Source organism: Augochlora pura, chromosome 7 (assembly GCF_028453695.1).
Source record: "Augochlora pura isolate Apur16 chromosome 7, APUR_v2.2.1, whole genome shotgun sequence".
Classification (NCBI taxonomy): Eukaryota; Metazoa; Arthropoda; class Insecta; order Hymenoptera; family Halictidae; genus Augochlora; species Augochlora pura.
The window spans coordinates 7,725,973-7,746,604 of NC_135778.1; the positions used below are offsets into that span (position 1 = coordinate 7,725,973).

The 20,632-nt window shown below is 36.3% G+C and overlaps 1 protein-coding gene across 4 annotated transcripts in view; it reads left to right on the forward strand.

Moving 5' to 3' along the window:
• LOC144473291 (uncharacterized) overlaps positions 1 to 20,632 on the forward strand; it is a 124,779-nt gene that overhangs the window by 97,461 nt on the left and 6,686 nt on the right. For 3 of the 4 annotated variants that reach the window (XM_078187043.1, XM_078187044.1, XM_078187041.1), the window contains 11 exons: positions 4,432 to 4,598; positions 5,210 to 5,283; positions 5,366 to 5,464; positions 13,693 to 14,047; positions 16,860 to 17,120; positions 17,843 to 17,993; positions 18,342 to 18,453; positions 18,617 to 19,325; positions 20,118 to 20,162; positions 20,366 to 20,406; positions 20,485 to 20,616. In XM_078187043.1, the coding sequence (XP_078043169.1) occupies positions 4,432 to 4,598; positions 5,210 to 5,283; positions 5,366 to 5,464; positions 13,693 to 14,047; positions 16,860 to 17,120; positions 17,843 to 17,993; positions 18,342 to 18,453; positions 18,617 to 19,325; positions 20,118 to 20,162; positions 20,366 to 20,406; positions 20,485 to 20,616 (2,146 nt within the window). Of the gene's footprint in view, positions 1 to 4,431; positions 4,599 to 5,209; positions 5,284 to 5,365; positions 5,465 to 13,692; positions 14,048 to 16,859; positions 17,121 to 17,842; positions 17,994 to 18,341; positions 18,454 to 18,616; positions 19,326 to 20,054; positions 20,163 to 20,365; positions 20,409 to 20,484; positions 20,617 to 20,632 lie in introns of those variants that run through there. The other variant, XR_013494542.1, reaches the window with a different exon arrangement.

Here is a 20,632-nt window from a genome sequence, read left to right on the forward strand (position 1 = left end):
GATTAAAAACCCCCAAACTTCAATTATCCACACTAACCAAAACATTTATTAATTTTCACTGCCTTCTCCATCTCTAGAATCCTTAGACCTCCACAAAGCAACACAGATCAACTGATTATCATTTCTTAAAAAAATGAACAACACTGTATACGGCCCCATATTCGTAAAAGTTTATCTACGCTGTATCGGTGTTTACGAACGGGCACAAATAAATAGGTTTACTGTTTTATCGCGATCGTCGCCAGCGGACAGATGGTGTGTTCTATTTACGTTCGTTATTATTCCACTACGGATGACGCGCTTTTCTGTTGTTCCGTGATTCGTCCTCTCCCTGTACCACAGCAGCAATCGACACTGCACTACGCCACTTTATTCTATTAATAGCCGGGAGCGTAGATTCTCTCGTCACAATAGAACCGTATAATAAACGGCTATCCTGGGACGCCGATACGGAACAAGCGTGGATGTAACCGTTCGCTTTATCATTTCCTGTCTTTTGACCGATACGGTGTTGCGCGCGCGCGCGCATCGGCGATGGTTCACAGCCGGCAAGGTTCATGAATTCTATTCGAACGATTCAAACGGCGGAATTTATTTGTTCGATGTTAACCTGTTGCACTGCGACTACTTTCACGCTCCGCTGATTAGTATCTATTTGTACTTAATATTTTTAATGATAGCGTGGAAGGATAAATGTAACGGGTATTTTGTAAACCAAGTCCATTTCTTGGGACTAAGGGCTGAAATTAATAAATATATATATAATATTTTGCTTAAACGATAATTTTTGTTTCTTTTATTGACTTTATTTAATTCCATTTCTAGACTTTTATGACAGAAGAATTCAATTTAATTTCGATTTAGAAGAAATTAATAATATGAATATTTATTAGATCTATCATTAAATATTTGTCGCGAGTCTAACTCGTTATTATAGTGCAAGGGGTTAATCCTCCGCAGTCGACGCCATTTTACCTCAAGATCCAATATTGTAATCAACAGTATTACATTTAATATTTAATAATATTTACTTTACATAACCCAGTGCATTTTATAAATATTAAATTGAATTTTATGACTTCTCTAAGAGTTACACTTTCAACAGTATTTATTAAGTATAAACAAATTAGATAAAGCATTAAAATGATTTTAAACGCTTATTCTGAAAAATCTGTGATGTATTCTGATAATTCTGAAATTTATTCTGAAAATTCTAAAATTCGTTCTGAAAATTCTGAAATTTACTCTGCAAATTCTGAAACATACAGCGAAACCTAACCTAGAATTTCTCGCATTGGAAAGCGGTAGATCGCGATCAAGGATTGTTAAATCGCGCGGCGATCGCAAAAACATTGTAACCATGGCTAAGTGAATGGGCGCCCTAACCGCGCCGCGTTTAAGGCAATTTGCCCGACACGTGACAAACATTTCTGTCTTGTCTTTGAAATACTAGTAGCCATTATTAGCTGGGATGTGTCGGCTTAACCAGTTACGCGAACGAACACATGTCGGGCTTTTTTGTGACGGGAAGAGAGGTCTTAACGCGGTACAAAATAGTCTTCGCGTTTCGCATGCTCGTTTCTTTTAAGTCCTTACGTAATATCATGAACTCATTTGTTTGTTCGTTCAGCCTGTTAAAACACTTCTTTGATCAATTTTTCGGTCGGCCTTCTTCCACTTATACGTACGTAGAGTGGAATCGCAATAAAGACGTTGCGCGCAACCGCGCCGCCAGCCACCGAACTTTAAATTAAATTGCGCGCGGATTTTACTGAAAATGATTTCGGAAACCTCTGTCGAGGTTATGTCAATTTTCAATTGCTCTTATTTTATGATGTTTATTATATGTATACAATATTTATAATGTTACACGTATAGTAATATATATATTTATAATTGTACAATATGCAGTATATCTTTTTAATTCTCATTCTAATGATTCATTTATTTGATATTACAAATATATTCAAGCAACGTGTAAATTAATGAATTGATCGTAAAATAATAAATTGGCCGTCGCGCGACGATATTCGAAATTCTGTTTCCCGGAAAACACACGCATGCGCGATACGCTGCATGAAAGAAATGAATTGAATCTGTTTGTTTTGGCAACCGCGAATCGGTTGAACTTGAATTCGCGATGAAGATGTTTGTGTACACTAGGCTGGCAACAATTAGACGCAATCCATCGGCTTCTCTATAAATATATTACGGAATTTAGAGAGTTTTCTCGGAAAGAGAGTGTGGGTGTTATGTTTGAAAGCAAGAGACAGAACGCTAATCCCCCTCTCTCTCTCTCTCTCTCTCTCTTTGCGTCTTTTGGCGAGTATACCAGTTCCGCGTGAACAAGTTTCTCTTTTCACAAAAATCCGAGACATTTAAACATTGCCCAACGTAATACACGGAGTCGTCGGATTGCGTTATACTTTTCTACATGCATCTGGAATTTCAAAAATTCTCTCGATCATTTTTTTTTCTTGCAAATCGTCACAATGTTGCTGTTGGAATTTGTCGTACTTCTGTAGAGAGATGTTTATTTCATAGTTTGTACTGTATAATTAGTTTTACTGTAATGGATTCTGGAATTATTGTTTCAATTAATATTCACGCAACTGTCAAATTTATTTCAGAAATGTGTTATGATAATTTTCTAATTTATTCTTCACATTGTTGTTAAAATTCTCAAATTCGTTCTGAAAATAGTGAAATACGTTCTCAATATTATTATTTTCATAATTCTCAAATTTTTGGGGGAATTTATGCTCAAAATTCTCAAATTTATTCTGAAATGTATTCTGAAAATTCTGAAATTTATTCTTAAAATTCTCGTATTCGTCCTAGTATTTTGTTGTAATTTGTCATACCTTCGGAAAAAAGTTTATTTCAGAGTTATTGCTGTACAAAAAGGTATGCTGCAATATTACAGTATATTGGGCAATATACTATATAATTATTCATCTATTATTCATTCACGATAACACTATCTATAACAAAAACATATGTTACATTATAAATTACAGATATTACTATACGACAAATGCTTCTCTCATTATCTTCTTACTGATTACAGCGTTAATGTAACCAACCTTGAAATAAACACTCCCCTACTTCTTTACCATTTTATAAAACCTTTATTATCATCCTCTTACTATAATAATTTCTGAACCCCTCTGCATCGTCAACAAAAATTCCTAATATTAATAAAACCCATAAATATTAATTACTCGACTAAAAATCCAGCGAAGTTCCATACCTTCCGACGATTCTCAAAAATCAGATAAACATCGTTCGTAGCCGCACAAGCGTCCATTGACTTATGAACGGGAGTGTACGCGGTAAGAATGCAAACCAACCCCCCCGTACACATCGCCGAGTGGAATTATTTTCGTGGTTAGAGACGCCGACGTCGGTTGACTCACGCGTCGAGCACGTGACTGAGATTTACGTGCGTCGCAGGATATTGCGTTCGCGGAGCGCTTTTCTGCGCGAGAAAAATCGGATGAGGCGTAACACGATCCCGAAACAGGGACACCGTTGGCCGCCGCGGCTGCCGGAATCGTTCGCCGAAATCGCTGGAATTTCGTCGCTGGCCACGGTGAATCGACGGGTCGCGCGAACTCAATTTCGCCGAGCTCGGAATCGATTCTGTAATCCGACACTTCCCGCGCGAAACGGAACCAGTGTCCGCCGCGCGGCCAGAAACCGTTCGCAACCCTGTCAAATCCCTGGTCAACAAGTAGTTGCTCGAACCGAGCGACGCTTTGTCGAACGACGCCTCGTTTCGATGCCATACCGCGCCCGATAACACTTGTTAGCGTCGTCAACAATGCCAGAGGGTTCGAAACGTTTTACGAGCCGGCAATTTTACTGTTAGCTGGTCGTTCGCAAATTTTGTTTTATACTTTGGGGGGTTAGAAACACTATGTGTTGTACGAACTATTTTATTGTATTGCATTTCATTTTATTCTGCTTTAAATTCTTCTGTTTTATTCTACTTTCATTAATTTTATTTTCTCTTACCGTATTTTATTCTATTTTCATTAATTTTATTTTCTTCTACTTTATTTTATTTTATTTTACTCTGCCTTAAATTCTTCTTTTATTTGATTCTATTTTCATTAATTTTAATTTCCTTTACTTTATTCTATTTTATTTTCTACTATTACTTTGTCGATTTTTCCTACTTTCGTTTATTTTCTTTTGCCTCATTTCATTATTATACTATTATACTATACTATTATTATTATACTATTATTATTATTATACAATACTATATTATTTCGTGTTATCTACTTTATTTTCTCTTTCCTTTTATTTATTTTATTTCGTCGTTGAATGGCATGCGAGGTTCGAAGATATTATGGATCGCTTGCGATTCGTTGAAGAAACGAACGATTTTAACGAAGTATTTCTGTTTTTTCTGTGTTACAGCAATCCAAGGGCGGCGCGGAACATGGCGGAAAAACAACGCCGCGACAATCACAACACAAACATCACGGCAATGGGGAAGCTCGTACCTGCTGTCGCCGAGAGTCCGAGGAAGATGGACAAGATCTCCATCCTGAGGCTGGCTACAGCTTTCCTCAGGTCAAACTATAGTAAGTTCAGATACAGTTTCGACATTTTTTTAAATTGCGACTAGCTCATCAGACAATTTTTAAACTTTGGAAAATTCTTCAAGGACGTATAGTCACAGTTATTTTAGATTGTCTTTCAATTTCAGACAACTTTACAAGCATGTATAGTCTTTAAATTTCAAACATTTTCTCAAGCATATGCAGTCTATAAATTTCAGACAGTCTTAAAATGAATTTCAGACAGTCTTTAAATTAATTTCAGACTGTCTTCAAATTTCATACAGTCCTTAAATTTCACTGTCTTCAAAATTTCAAATAATCTTTAGATTTCAGACAATTCTTCAAGTATGTATAGTCTTTAAATTTCAGACATCTTATCGAGCATATACAGTCTTCAAATCCCATAAAATCTGAAAATATCCATACTCTATAAATTTCAGACAACCGACTCGATTAATCTGCCACCAGTTCACTTACCAACCAAAACTGTTCATTGAATTTGTCCATAATTATAAAATTATATAATACAAAACTTTTTATATAAAATTGTACAAAGCTTATATAAAATTATATAATATAATAATTATAAAGAGATTTATTTAACACGCGCTCGCCTGTTTGCTCTGTTGCAGCGCTCGGACGCGGCACGCTAGACTTTCTGCCCCGCGAGCTCGGCAATCTGGACTTGGAAAAATATATCGTCAACGTGAGTACTCGTAAATCGATCCAGTCCTGTTATCGTTACATGTTGAAACATGTTAAAGAATCGTTTTTGTTAACCGTAACAGAACTTGATCGAAAGCGGGGGCTTCTTTATCGTGGTCACGACGGCAGGGAAAATCGTTTACGTCAGCCGGCAAGTCCAGGAACACCTCGGCCACACACAGGTAAATTGTTGCAACACAGAAATTATTCTCGTTTCAATCCCCGTCGTAACTAGACGCAGCCGGACGCGCGTCGCTGTATCGCCGAACGCGATAAATACGTATATATTGGGTTGTTCGGAAAGTAATTTCGTTTTTCCCAAGAAAAGACTTGATTTTTTCACAGCCAACTTCACGCTTAAACTGCATAATCATTATATAATTGGACAACTGATGTAGTAAGTCTTGTTTGCTAAAAATTTTGTTTGATTTTTTACAATAGATTTTGTTTAGTAATCTATTGTGTTTCATTTCCACCAAGAAAAAAACGAAACAACTTTCCGAACGACCTAATACGTACAGTCCCAAATTTTGATGTTCAAACTTTGTCAGTGTATTCTATGGCACAAAGTAAGAAAAAAATGTTACGCAAACATAGGTCGTATAGAGCTTTATTAAGAAGTTATAAGAAATATTCGTTGCTTACCTGAGAGCCTTAACAATCCACGATTGGCTTGGTTTCACGGGTACGTCAACGACTATTGGGGCCATTAGCTAAAATACCAAATCTAACAAATCCCATTGAAACAGAAAGCTTCGCTAAATCTGAAAAATAGCCTGAAGTCGCGTCCGCGCCGTAATCATAAACTGCGGCCAGAACCAGCCTCGGTAACCTGCCGCGACCAGCGCGGGCCGCGATCCTTCGAATACTTTACACTAATAGCTGTTACTGGCAAAAATTCATTTTAATGTTTGGTGACCTCAGTTAGTAAACATAGGTTACATAAACACGCTGGAAAACACGATATTGCTGATCTAAGTAACAGCAAGTTGATTAGTATTCCTCTTTGGAATTTTTGTTATAACTTCTCAACAAAGCTCTATGTGACCTATGTTTACGTAACACTTTTTTTCTTACTTGGCGCCATATAATACACTGACAAAATTTGAAATCTAGATTTGATGGTTACACATGTTAAAAAAACTGCGGAGCACGCACAGGGGACGTCTTCAGACGCTGAGACGAACGTAAAGAGAAAAATGATCAAAAGTCATTCGCAGTCGAGAAGCGATGGATTCCTCAAGTCATTTTGAATTATTTTTTCCTTCGCGGAAATTTAATCCGCGGCTTTGTTTAACGTTATCAACGAAAAACAGTGACCAATGAGAGGCGAGTATCGCTCGTGCGAGGCGACCGAGTTAACGATCGGGCGGAGCCGACTTGCACCGATTGGTTCGGCTGCCTTACGCTGATTGGTTCGGCTGCCTTACGCCAATTGGCTCGACCGCCTCGCGTTAGCGGCGCTCGTCTCTCATTGGTCACTGTTTCTCGTTAATAACTCGTGAACGATACCTCAGAGAACATTTTTGTTAAGGAGAAAGCTACTTGGAATTACCTCGAGAATCCCTTATTTCTATTTTTATTTAAAATTGTTAAAATCACAGGTTATAAAACTAAACAGCAGGTTCTCGCCTTCGGTAATAATTTTAATCGATTGAAAATAATGCGTCGACGTTTTGTAATTCTTTAAATCTTTTCACTATTTTGAAATTGCGTCTACATAACAGATTTCAAGATAAATGCATATGAATCCTCGATTCGCCAGATATAGATAATGAATTTCACGTGTCCTCCTAACGTGTGCAAGACAATGAAATGTCGAACGCTCTCGTACGCCCGACGGCCGGCGTGAATTACGCGCAATTAGTATGCGTGGAAAATGTGTTTTTGCCACCTGGTGGTCTGTCGACAACCGCCTATCGGAATGGAAATTTTCGCGCGGCCGCGTATCTTAGTCAACAACGACTTTTACAAGTTGCAATTCGCTTAACATCGATCGCTTAACACGGTTGACACGTTCGTCGACCAAAGCGTGAATCGGTCGAGTTTCTCACCGAACACGAAACCAATAATCTCAACGCATAGGCTAACGTTCTACTTTATATATTAAATATAAATTAATATATAATAAATATAACAGTATTTGAATTTTTAATATTCATAATAATAAAAAAGAACGTCTTAATGACGTCGATTTTAAGTCTAAAAAATCTAAAAAAAAGGACGTCTTGAAAACGTCGATTTTAGGTCTAAAAAAAAGGAACGTCTTAAAGACGTCCGGGCGGTGACCGGGTCAATTTTGGTCCGAAGTAATTATATATTAATAAAGACCGACTATTCAATTCTTAGAAATTAAATCAAATGAATTGGCATTGGTAATAAATAACTAGGCTGCGTTTTTTTTTTAGCTTAAAACTTGTTTTTGTTAATTAAAAGACGAATGAACCAAGTATAATATTATTCTATTTTGCATTTATTATTGAACTATTTTGTTGTTTGTCTCGTTGATTTATTTTTGAAATGGTGTATTTTTAAGTGGATTTATTTTTAAGATAATTTATTTTCAAGTTGATTTATATTCAAGTGGATTTATTTTCAAGTTGATTTATTTTTAAGTGGATTTATTTTCAAGTGAATTTATTTTTAAATGGATTTATTTTTAAGTTGATTCATTTTCAAGTGGATTTATTTTGAAGTTGACTTCTTTTCCTGTTGATTCATTTCTAAGAGGATTCATTGTCAAGTTGATTCATCTTTAAGAGGATTTATTTTCAAATTGATTCATCTTCAACTAAATTTCCTTTCACTCCAATTTATTCCAAACTTGATTCATGCCCACCTCGACTAATTTTCAACTCAATCTACTGTTACTTATCCACTACACGAAAATGTTTCCGAACACAACCACGACGTTCTCCATTGTTCGAGCTCGTAAGGCCTTCTCTCGCGGTAAAATTGCAAGTATTGTAACTTCGATAACGCGGCGGCCTTCGCGGGAACGCGAAGTTTCCTTGACATTAAAAAGTTGCAACGCCTCGACTCGAACATGTAGACTTTCGCATAATTTTTCACGTTGACGCGCAGACAATCCCGAAGGCTTCAACATGTTGCCGGACGTGTTTCCTCCCTATCCCCCCCCCCCCCCCCCCCCCCCACCCCGCGAGCACGTTGAAAAATGAACGAGCGGAGAAAAGCTCGAAGAAATAATTACGGCTACCGGTGCATCTCGTGCTGCTTCGCTGCCGTTGCGCCCGCGGCACGCTGCAACGAGCTTCAGAATTATCGATCAAATGAGTGCAACGTCGAACGCACCGCCATGGCAACTACTCTTGCACCCCCTCGATACTTTTTCTCGCGCCGGATAGAATATATTCCCGAAAATTGTTTCGCGATTCTGGAAGGCGAATTTTACGCGTTTATTCGCGAAAATAAAGTGATGGAATTTTAAATGCGATAACTTGGAATTTCAGCAGTGAAATACGAATCTGAAGTTTAAGAAATTCGAAATTTTAAAAAAAATTGGACTCTAAAAAATTTGAAATTAAAATCATTTAAGAGAATTAGAAAGCCGGAAGTGATTCGTGTTCGTTGCAACAGGTGTCAGATCATTTTATCGACAATCGAAGAATTATTTTATCTAATTTATTAACTATTTTCATTTAAATTATTATATTTGTGGAGAATGTGATTATCGTAGTTGTTTTATTTTTATATTTCTTATTTTTATTTTATATTTTATACTTTTAAAGTTGTCGGACAGTGATTCTTGATAATGGTATTTTTATTGATAATCATTATTAATTTTTATCAGATATTAATAGTCGTTAAACGTTGTTATTGGTTATTAATAATCGTACCGGTTGCGTTCGGCTGAATTTTGTGATCCAACGCGTGAAATCAAAGCCACGTGTCTGACCTGATATCACAAGGCGCAAGGGGTTGATCAGGAGACAAGCGGCTCGGATAAATCGACTCCCGCCGGATAATTGAGACGCGAGGACGAAAACCTAATAATGTAATTTCTGTAGAGAACAGGCATTTCTGTTCTGCAGAAATTCATCCCCCCCCCCCCCCCCCCCCTTATAATACAATGATATCGTATTAGAAACCAATTTAATATTTATGTACTAATGACTACGTAAACTGATATCTGTACCAATAATTATGCATACTAATTTACTTACTTATAATTATGTATACTGATTTACGTACTAATAATCACGTATGCTAATTTTCATTCTATTAATTAAATATACTAATTTTTTCGTTCCAATAATTATTTCTAATAATTACGTTACAGTAAAGGTTAAAAGAATTTTGATCGTCGATGTATTATTTCCTACCCTTTGCGATCGTAACCATTTTCGCTGCGACTCTAGAATAATTTTTCCGACCTTATGACATTTACATTCCATACGACGAAGTGCACTCCATACATGTTAAATTGAGTTTTATGATTCGCGAAACGTTTACACTTTCAGCGAGTTTTCAAAACGAAACTTTAATAACGGAAAAATGATCTTGGAACACCATTCGAGTGCGAAGAATTAATTTTCTTAGACGACATAAGGAAGAACGAATTAGCTAGTACTTTTCCTTGGGTGTAGGGAATTTTTTATCTTGTAAAACAGTCCACGATCTCGTCGTTACTATCTGCTCGTTGTAAATTGAGAAGTAATACAGGGTGTCTCAAAAATGTCTACCAATCTAGAAGTAAAGGATGGCTGAGATTATTTTAAGAAAATTTTTCCTTTACGATAATTTTTTGCGAGGCATCATTAACGAGTTGTTAACGTAAAACAACTGACCAATGAGATGCGAGTATCGCTGACGCATGGCGACCGAGTTAACGAGCGGAGCCGAGTTGTGCCGATTGGCTTGGCCGCCTTACTCCGATTGGCTCGACCGTCTCGCTCCACTGATCTCGCCTCTCATTGGTCAGTCGTTTTTCCTTAATAACTCCTTAACGACGCCTCGTAGAAAATTGTTGTAAAGGAAAAAGTTGCTTGAAATTACCTCAGGTATCTCCTGTTCCCGGATTGTTAGACATTTTTGGATCACCCTGTATATGAACCGTCGACCACGCTCGCGAGGCAACAGAAGAGAGAAAAGACGCGGGACACGCGCCACGATCGAGCGGAAAAAGGGAAAATTTCGCGTGGAAACGCTTCTCTACTCCTCGCAGAGAGAACCGGCGCGCGGAACTGCAAAAATTTCTCTCGATCTCAACTGTGACACGTGCGCGCACCGTTTTTCAAAAGATCTTTGCTTTCGCACGTTTCTCTTTTTTACGCGTTGCATAATATCTTAACGAGACGGAAGTTAACAATGCCGCATCATGAAATGCATTCCGGCGCAGCTTTTTCCACGGAAATGGAATTAATAATGAAATTAAATATTGTCAGGTTCTTTCTGCACTTCGGTCAACATTAAATCGGCTAATGTTTTGCTGATACTTTGCTATTTTGCAGGGTTATTTTAAGGTTATGTCAGGGTTATATTAAATAAAACGAAGAAATTTCTGAGTGATTAACGCTATAAATAGCATAAATGCTTGTTCTTTAGAGAAAAAAAGAGGGGGTTTATAGAGAATGGTACACCGTTGTGTTTAAATAATGCGGAAGCATTCTTTATATACTAAATTAATTTTTTACTAACCTATTCAACGAAAATAAAGCTTGTAAAACTAGTAAAACCTATATGGATTGTATTAAATATGATATATAAGTTATTATATTTTAATTGAATTCAACTTTCAACTTTCCATTGTCATTCAAAATTGTTGCTTTGAATTTTCATTACCGCCTCGGATAAAAGAATTACAAATTTCTTCTTTTTGTTATTCTATTAATATTAAAAAATTCTCTATTAATATTCAACTAATATTAAAAAATTCTCTTTTGTAATTCTAAATGATTATAAAATTTAAACAAAGCATTTCCGTTATTATCTAGCAAACTAATTCTCAAAAAAAAAATATATATATATAATTAAGTAAACTATCATTTAGAAAAAAGCGTAAGTTCTCGAAGTGTGCCGATATTTTTATGATGCACTGATTTGTTGACCCAGAACGTGGGTAAGGGTCGATCAGCGAGAGCCGGGGCGGGGGGGGGGGGGGGGGGGTATAGTCCGACGCGCTACGAAAAACTATCCACGTTTCCGTCGCGATTTTCTCCTGCATCCCGATCCTCGTGACGATTTAATAGTGTGTCCAGGGTGCACCATGCCGGCGACGGGGCTCGTTTTCGCCGCGGGGAGTTTCTCCTTGAGAACAATACCGGCTGATTGCGAGTATCTTCTTAAAAAAAAAAGAAGAGAGAGAGAGAGAGGGAAGAAAAGTAAAAGGAAGAGCCGGAGAGGAGGATCCCACGCAAACAACTGTCATCGCGCCCCGCCCACGTTTCACCGGTTATTCCGCTCTGTCTCTCTATCGTCGTGCCAACCTCTCTACCCCCTACCCCGTTTACTCCTCCGACGGACGGACGTCGTATCCTTGCGCCCCGAAGCCGGGAAAACTCGGCCGGACGAACAGGTTCGTTACGCTCGAGTGTCGAATTATCGTTATGCTCGGAATCTGGAGCGCCGCGGCGGTTCCTTGGGGCACCCACGTGGATCGATACACGATGGACAGACACGGAGTTTTTGCTTTCCTCGTCGTTGTCAGACGCGACCGGTGTCGTCCGGGGTCCTCTTTCTCTTTAGCCGATTACACGCCGCGGCTCGTCGAATCCGTCGCGCCTATCCTCGTCTGGCTTCTCTTTTCCACCCCGGCCCGAGAGAGGGTTAGCGGCACATTGAGCATCATCTTTCCGCCGGAATCACTGTAAATTTTAACCTTCTCTTCCGTTTTACATTATTTAATAATTTAGGGACACCTCTTTTTATTTAGAGCAATTTTAATCTCCCTTGAATTTGTTTAGAATATTGAATAGCGTTTTAGATTAGTCAAATTATATATTTAAATTAATATGTTTAATAATGGTATATATTTAGATTAATTTATTCAATAATATGTTTAAATTAACATATTTAATTTTATTTATTTTATAACGTATTTAAATTGATATACTCAATAATATAATATATTCTATAATACTTCATTGAACTACATATAAACTTATATGTATGTATATAGTGTATAGTATAATATTATTTAAGGACTGTATAATTAAATACAGTACTATTATATAATATTATAATATATAATTAATACATCAACACAACATAGTATTATAATACCATTATCATACTGTAATACTATATAACATACTACATAATACTATAATATAATAAACATTAAATAGTATTCAATTTAGCATTGTTAAGCGCAGTGCTAATTATTAATTATTAAGCACAATTTCGCGCAGTACATTTCGTTAATTAGTTGCGAAGTTTCGTGCGCGCATGTTCCCGCGACGTTCGATGGTTATTGGCAAACAAGCTCAAGTCCATTAACATATACAACACGCCGCGCGCATAAGCGTAGTCGTTATCGAACACGGTACAACGCCGAAGCGTACATTTAACCCTAGGCAATACAATGGACCCCCCTCGAACAATGCTGTGTGTTTGTACTTTTACAACACAGTTTCACGTTACTACCACGGTTAATGAATTCACGCGAAAGCAAACAGTGCTTCGATCGCCGGACTTTTGCGTATGCTATACGCGATACCCCATTGTTTCTAATGTTTATTCCAAAAAAATATGCGAATTAGACGAGATTTAAAATAAAACGTGAAACTCGCGATGATAATGAAATTATTATTATTATCATTATTATTATTATTATTATAACTATTATTATTATTATTATTATTATTATTATTATTATTATTATTATTATTATTATTACAGTTTACACGTAGTTTTTAGATATTTATTTTCTATACGTATTTTCTATGGCAGGATTGTTTTTATTTGGTCGTCTAAAATATTTTTATTATAACATATGTGAATATTTTTTGTCATAATATTATTATAATATTTACTGTTTTTTTTTTAATATTGTGACGTTTAAATAAATCCGATCTTGTCACTGTTACAGAGAACGATATCATATATAATATACAATATAGATAATATTATTTACATATAGCATGGTACATATTATATGACATAATGTATATTATATAATATGTGAGCATTTCTCACAGAAACATTTTCATAATATTAAATACTGTAAAAGAAAAAATTAAAAATCGGTTACTTCTAAAACCGCCACAGATTATTACGATGTATAAAACAAATTTCAAATTAAAATCAAAAAATATAAAAATTCGCCAAAAAATTCCAATAAATCGTCTCCCTTTCGATTCTGTATTTTTCAAAATCTTTGGCGTTTGACTACGCCAATGTGTACCCAAAATGTCGGACGCACTGTCTTCAATGAGCATTGACGTTGCAGGGCGACCTTCTCGGCTACTCCCTGTACGATTTCATTCACCCGAAGGACCGCGACGAGCTGACGCAAAACCTGAACGTGGACGACCTCCATAGTGTCGTCGCGTCGTCCACGTCGCTGCCGCAGGTGACGAACGCGACGAACGAGAACTCGACGTCGTCGGAGGACTCGTCGTCGCTTAGACACGAGAGGAGAACATTCAGGGAGCAGAGGCGGATATTCGAGCTGAGGATGCTGCATAGGACAGCGTCCCGGAGAGAGCACACCCAGTACGAATGGTTCGAGCTCTCGGGGATGCTGAAACTCGCCGAAAGCTGCCGCAACCCCGAGTCCCAGGCCAATCGGGCGAACCATCGAGGTAAGGAAACATATTACCTAAAATCCTATACATTAATGATAGAAAAATCATAGCAATTATCGCAGCTGTTGCAAATTAAATTAAAACTTAAATTCCGTAACCTTAAATTAAAATAAACCATGTGATATGGAATTGGAAAAATAAAATGTGTTTTACGAAAAAAAAACTACCCTCACGGACAAGTTACAGGGTTAAAATTTTGCACAGATGAGTTTTTATTGGTCAGCTATCGAACGGTGGATGACTCACTGAAAAACCTCTAAAGGCAGTTTTGACCATCTTAATCGGCTATGCCCTTTCTGTAACCCTAAAAAAATAAGGAAATTGTTATAGACAAAAGTCACTCGAAATGGGAAGTGAGAGGTAGCTGAGATCATTTGTAGCAACTTTTTCCTTCACAGAAACTTTCTCCGACGCGTCGTTGACGAGTTATTAACGAAAAACAGTGACCAATGAGCGTCGAGCTTTGCTGACGCAAGGCGATCGAGCCAGTCGACATAAGGTGGCCGAGCCAATCGACACAACTGGGCGGCGTCCGCTGGTTGACTCAGCCGTCGCGCACCAGTTCAGCTCGCCTGTTATTGGTCACTGTTTTTCATTAATTACTCGTTAACGACGCATCGGAGAAAATTTTTGTAAAGGAAAAGGTTGCTTGAAATGATCTCACCTATCTCTCATTTCAAAGTTGTTAGATAATTTTGAAGCTCCCTAAAAAATATTATATATAAATTGGTGATCTATATATTTTTAATATATTCATCTATAATTATTTCATATACTGGAAAAGGTGTCAATTTGTATATCAAATTGTTCGTTTTCTATAAGTTTTTAATTCGGAGCACGGAAATTGGGACATCTGCCCCAACAATCCGGCCGCAGAGTGCAACGTCCGCGATCTTGTAATCGTTTCCATTGGCTAACGGTGCGCCGCTCGTATCGTTCACTCACCCTCACTGTCAATAAGATTAAGGTCTATCTGTGTGACTCAGCACAGCGTGTAATGTCCCTAGAAGAAAGTTGCAATCGAAATTGTTTACGAAATCCACCGAATGTCTTTCGAACTTTAAAAAGATAAAACAGAGATGTTTCTAGAGATTGTATGAAAGGCAAATGTTCTTGTTTATTTACATATTACATGCATTTACAATCAGATTTATGTATGTTTATTATTATTATTGTGTTATTAATTATATTTATAGGTATATATTAATATATTGTTAATTTTATTAGAAATTCGTTGTATTCTTAGGAGACGTTCGGATACTTTTCTGTCTTTTTGTTTATACATCCAAGTAATGATAATAGTGATAATAATAATATATAGAACGATTTTCTAATAAAATTAATATATAATAATTAATATACATACATATATTTATTATTCGTACATATGTACATTTTTACAGAGAAACGAGAAAATATTCGAACCTTTCTTAAAAACACACTGCTTCTCTAATAAAATTAATAACTATACTTAAACTTTTTAAAAGCATAAAACATTTTTCTAATTGCAATAAGATTTTCCAAATTGTACCAAGCGGGATCTGAACACGTAAACAACAAAAATAGTACTGTCTCGTATTACCATCCCATTTTCTAGATATTCGACTTGCATTGATTAGAAAAAAAAAACTAAAAAATCAATATGTTCGGTTAACATTAGAATGTTTAAACTTATACATTATCAGCTATCTCATATACTATTAAATTCCCCTTCTACTATTAAATCGTTGTTTTCTTGTTATTCTGCAGATTAAACGAAAAATAATTATAACTAATGAAGCATCGAATAAAAATGTCTTTTCCTTTTTAACAATTTCAATAATCTTCTCTTTTAATAGTCTGTGATATAAAAATATTCTCGAAATCTTAAGTAATGTCTCAACAATTTTCAAAGTTACCATTTTTGTTCAAAATATAAACCGCATAAAATTCGCGGTCCAGTTAGCAATTTCTAGTTAGAAAACGTTGCCGATCAGTTACTTAAGAGTTAAGGGCACGCTGGTTCCAGCGTTAATCTTCGCCGGTGCGTTGGGAAATTAAAGAGATCGACGCGTTAACGCTTGCGACTACGCCCACATCTTTCGCAGTCGATGGGAACGGTCTAAATTTAAATGCGTAGCTAGGGTAAATATTTGCGATAGCCCGGTTCGAACCAACTTCACCGGTTCCCCCGGTGTCGTGATAAAAGGGGAACAGTGGTCCGCGAGATTCTGATGAAATCGATTTAATTCCGCTACCTTCGACGAAATTAACCCTTTGCACCCGGAGCCGTTTTAACGGTAAATCCGGAGATCATTTTCTCTGTCCATCTTTCTTTTACCAGTCTGTGTAACAAAGTGCAGTTTTACGCATACGAAATTGTTTACCAACAGTTTAACTAATTAACAATTTTTTAAATGTAAAATTTATTAGTTTAAAAATTATCTTGGGACGTGACAGAACTCATAGTATTTACATTATACATAACAAAGTGCACTTTTGTGCATATAAAATTGATTCTGGTGAGTCGTACCAACAATTTCACTACTTAACAATTTTTTTTTAATTGTTAGGTTTAGATTAAATTTATCTAAACTTTGTTTATATCAAAGTTATCTTGGTACGTGGTAGAACAATTTTAGTAGCGCCTCAGAGTCACCACTCGAGTGCAAAGGGTTGATTACAAATTACTATAAAATTATTGTATTATTATGTTATTATTTTATTATTATATTATTATTGTATTATTGTATCATTATATTATTATTGTTATTACTATTATGCTAGAGCATATAAGGCGCATGCTTAGTGACGATTTGTAATTTTACAGACATCGGTTCGACCAGCAACGACATTATCTTTGTGGGAGTAGCGCGGCTATTAATGAAGCGACCGATCACAGGAATATCAATCATAGATGCGAACAAGGACGAATACCTCACCCGGCATTTGGTCGACGGTAGAATTCTTTATTGCGACCATAGGGTGTCCGTGGTGGCCGGTTACATGGCCGAAGAAGTGTCCGGTCTCAGCGCCTTCAACTTCATGCACAAAGACGATCTTTGGTGGGCCATGATCGCGCTTCGCCAAAGTGAGTTCGTTTCACAGTGATTGTCCATCACTGATGCCATCTTTTCCTAGTCTCGATCCTTTGAAATCTGTTCCACTCTATCCCTAAGTGAAATTTAATGTAAATCTTTATTTCATAATAACGTAAATATTCATTTGTTTATAACATAAATTTTTATTATTATAGATGGACTGTGGATCTTGTGCGAAATAAAGTTTTCCAAGTATGATCCAGGAGAACTGAATTTTATTTTCAACTAGAATTTTAATTCCAGCTTGAGTGAATAATATTGTTTATCGAATAATTAATTTAATATCACTTTATAATTTTGAATTTTAAAGAAGGTTAATATACCTCGACCAAATTTCGTTTTTAATAAGATTTGAATTTAAAAATAAATTCAAAATAAATTGATTGAATTAAAGATAAATTTTCTCTTATTTTATAATGAAACTAAATATTTTATCAAAATGCTATTCTAATTTAATTAATTATTCAATGTAGGAGAAGACTTATTGGTCCACCTCATTGTTATTTGATATAAACGCGCAAACATCCGCAGTCTGGTTATAAACAATTTCGAAACAGAAATGTTATTGTACAAATGTTCATTTCTCCCTTACCTTTTCTTTAATTGGACGAGACATTAGTGCCTCAAGGCACCCCAAATATATTTCCTTCTTTCTTCGTCCTCTTGCTTGAGCGTACTATAGATTAACTAATTCTAATTATTATTTTTACAGTGTATGTTCATGCAGAAACGTGCGGCTCGTCCTGTTACAGACTACTATCGAAAACTGGAGAGTTCATTTATTTGCGTAGTCACGGGTACTTAGAGTTGGACGAGGACACGCAAACTGTTGTATCTTTCGTGTGCATAAACACCTTAGTATCGTAAGTGCCTTTTCCGCAATTACAATTTCTTGTTATACGAAAAGTTCGTCAGATATTCTAGGTTAAATGCGCAGCCCTCAATTTCTTAGTAAATACCTCTGATGTCAGTTTTCATTTCTCTTTATGGTATCCAAACATTCTGCTGTGTTAAATACTATGAAATTTCTATTTCAGTGATATTATATCGTAATACAGTATTCAAATATAACACACTATATCATAAAGCAGTATCAAAATATAATACACTATATCATAATACAGTATTGAGTTTCAAAGCTTTCCGAACAATTTTTCTGTCATACTTTATTCACAAATGTTACAGAAAGAAAGTAACACTTCTTTTTCCAGGGAGGAGGAAGGAATGCAATTGGTGCAGCAGATGAAGAAACGGTTCTCAGCGACGATAACCGAATCCACCTGGGAAATGATCCAAAATCAAGATGACGCCACACTAGATATGGTAAAATCTGTAATATTGCTTACAAATATCGGATGAGACAGTGAAGAACTAACACAAACGTTATAAGTAGTATCACAAGACAGTAGTTTTTCTTTTTAAGTATTACACTGGCACTTTGTTAAGAACAATGGCTTATCGATTGAAGCTGAATTATTTCTTACAGGGTTCAGACTCTCAGCAGAGCTCAAAAAGTAGCGTAGGAGATCCCACGGTTGTCGAGGACGCCATCGCACACCTGGTCAGTGCATTATCGTCCTCCGCATCGGAAATCCGTCTATCAAAGTCACCTGTACCTGACGAACAATACGTGAAGGCTGCTATAGTCTCGAAGAACTTACCACCGGTTGCTGCGCAAGCTAGTAAAATCGGCATTAAGTCCATCGACCACTGTTTGATGGTGCAAGGAACAGAAGGTCGTAGCCCTAAACAAGAACCGAAAACAGGTAACCAGCTGATCTCGTTAAACGAGTCGCAGAATAGTCCTGGGTCGTCGGGGAAATCGATGGCGATCAAAATCAAAGAAGAGGACGCAATACCTGAAGAAGTAACGAACATTATCGCGACAAATGACTCGCCCGTGGATCAATGTATAAACCTTCCGCATAATCCTGGGACGTCTCACTTGGACATTAACCCAAGGAGGTACATACCTCCGCTCGAGGATACCGTGATATCCGACTCGAAGTCGAGTCAATACCCCACCAAAAGAAGGCACAGCAACGAGAACGATAGGATACCTACCAATAAGAAAAGAGCACCATATTTTGATCAGAAACTGTTTGTTAAGGAAGACTATGAGGATTTAGATTCGTTGAATGACCTAATGGGGGGTAACTATCCGTGTTACGATGATGACAAGTTTCCCGACCAAGGTACTACAATTTCCTTCATTTTTCACGTTATAGAATCCTTTGTTTACGATTATAATACAAAGTGATTTACCTAACTTTACTACTTCTAATTATTTGTAGACCATTTGTTATATAACAAAATATTTCACAGCAACGTGAATTTGGTGTCAGAAAAGCTTGGAATATGATTGCACGCAAGAATTAGCATTTTTCCAGATATGCTGTTTTCTTAGATATTCGAAGAAATTATTATCGTATTTTTAACAATTCTTTTTTAACGTAAATAGTTTATAAAAGCATTTAATTAATTGCTTGTATAAAATGATATTTAAAGAATATCAGATTGTTCACGGCAGAATAATTTTTATTCCAAACATTTTTTTATATAACGAACCGTTCACAAATTTTTCAAACCTTTGACCGTTTATCCTGAAATGAGACTTTTGTCATATTTATTGTTTATTCAAAGTCGTATTTTTATTGTACAAAAGTGACAGTGATCGCTTGACGGGATAAAAAAGATTTTATTAATCCCAGATCTTGCCTGTAAAAATGTTAAAAGGCATGATATAATTATATAAAAAGTCTCATAAAAACCTTTTTGTTTTAAATATACATTTCTTTATAAGGAATACATAATTTTGTTGGACTGATAAAGGTGTTAAGGTGGTACAGTTAGGTGAAATATTGTTGAAATGGTGTTTGGAATGGTATTTAAAATGTTGCTATCAATTTCTTTCTTTTTAATAGGTATTAAACTATTGCCTTGAAGTAGTTCTCTTTTAACAAACCTTTTATTTGGAATTGTTCTAGACCTTATAGTAAAGATGATCTTTGGAAGTGAAGTTCATACAAATGGTAAGTACGAGCAAACACTGTTTTAACAATAAATCTGATCTGATAAAAAGAGTAGTTGCTAAAAGCATATAAAAAGGATTGAACGACGCAAATGGTGTTAAATAATTTCCCTTCTTTTCAACAGATCAGATTAATTGTCTCACATAATACAAATACATTGTATGCGGATCGACGAAATTTTCATTTATGTCACTGCTTCTCAGGTACCTTCAATGAAACGACAGTGCCCCAAATACCAGATACGGTAAGCGTTAAAATAATATAGTGATTATATCAATTATACTGCCTGTGCGGCATCCGTTAACACTTTTATATATAACAGGTGCTCTGTGACAATTTAAGGAGGCAGCATCACCAGCTGAGTGAGAATATAGCACTGCAAGATTCACATTTAAATGTTCTAACGCAAAACATGTCAAACCCCGCCAAAATAAAGAGTTTGAAATCGTTGAAGGTAAACGTAAACAATT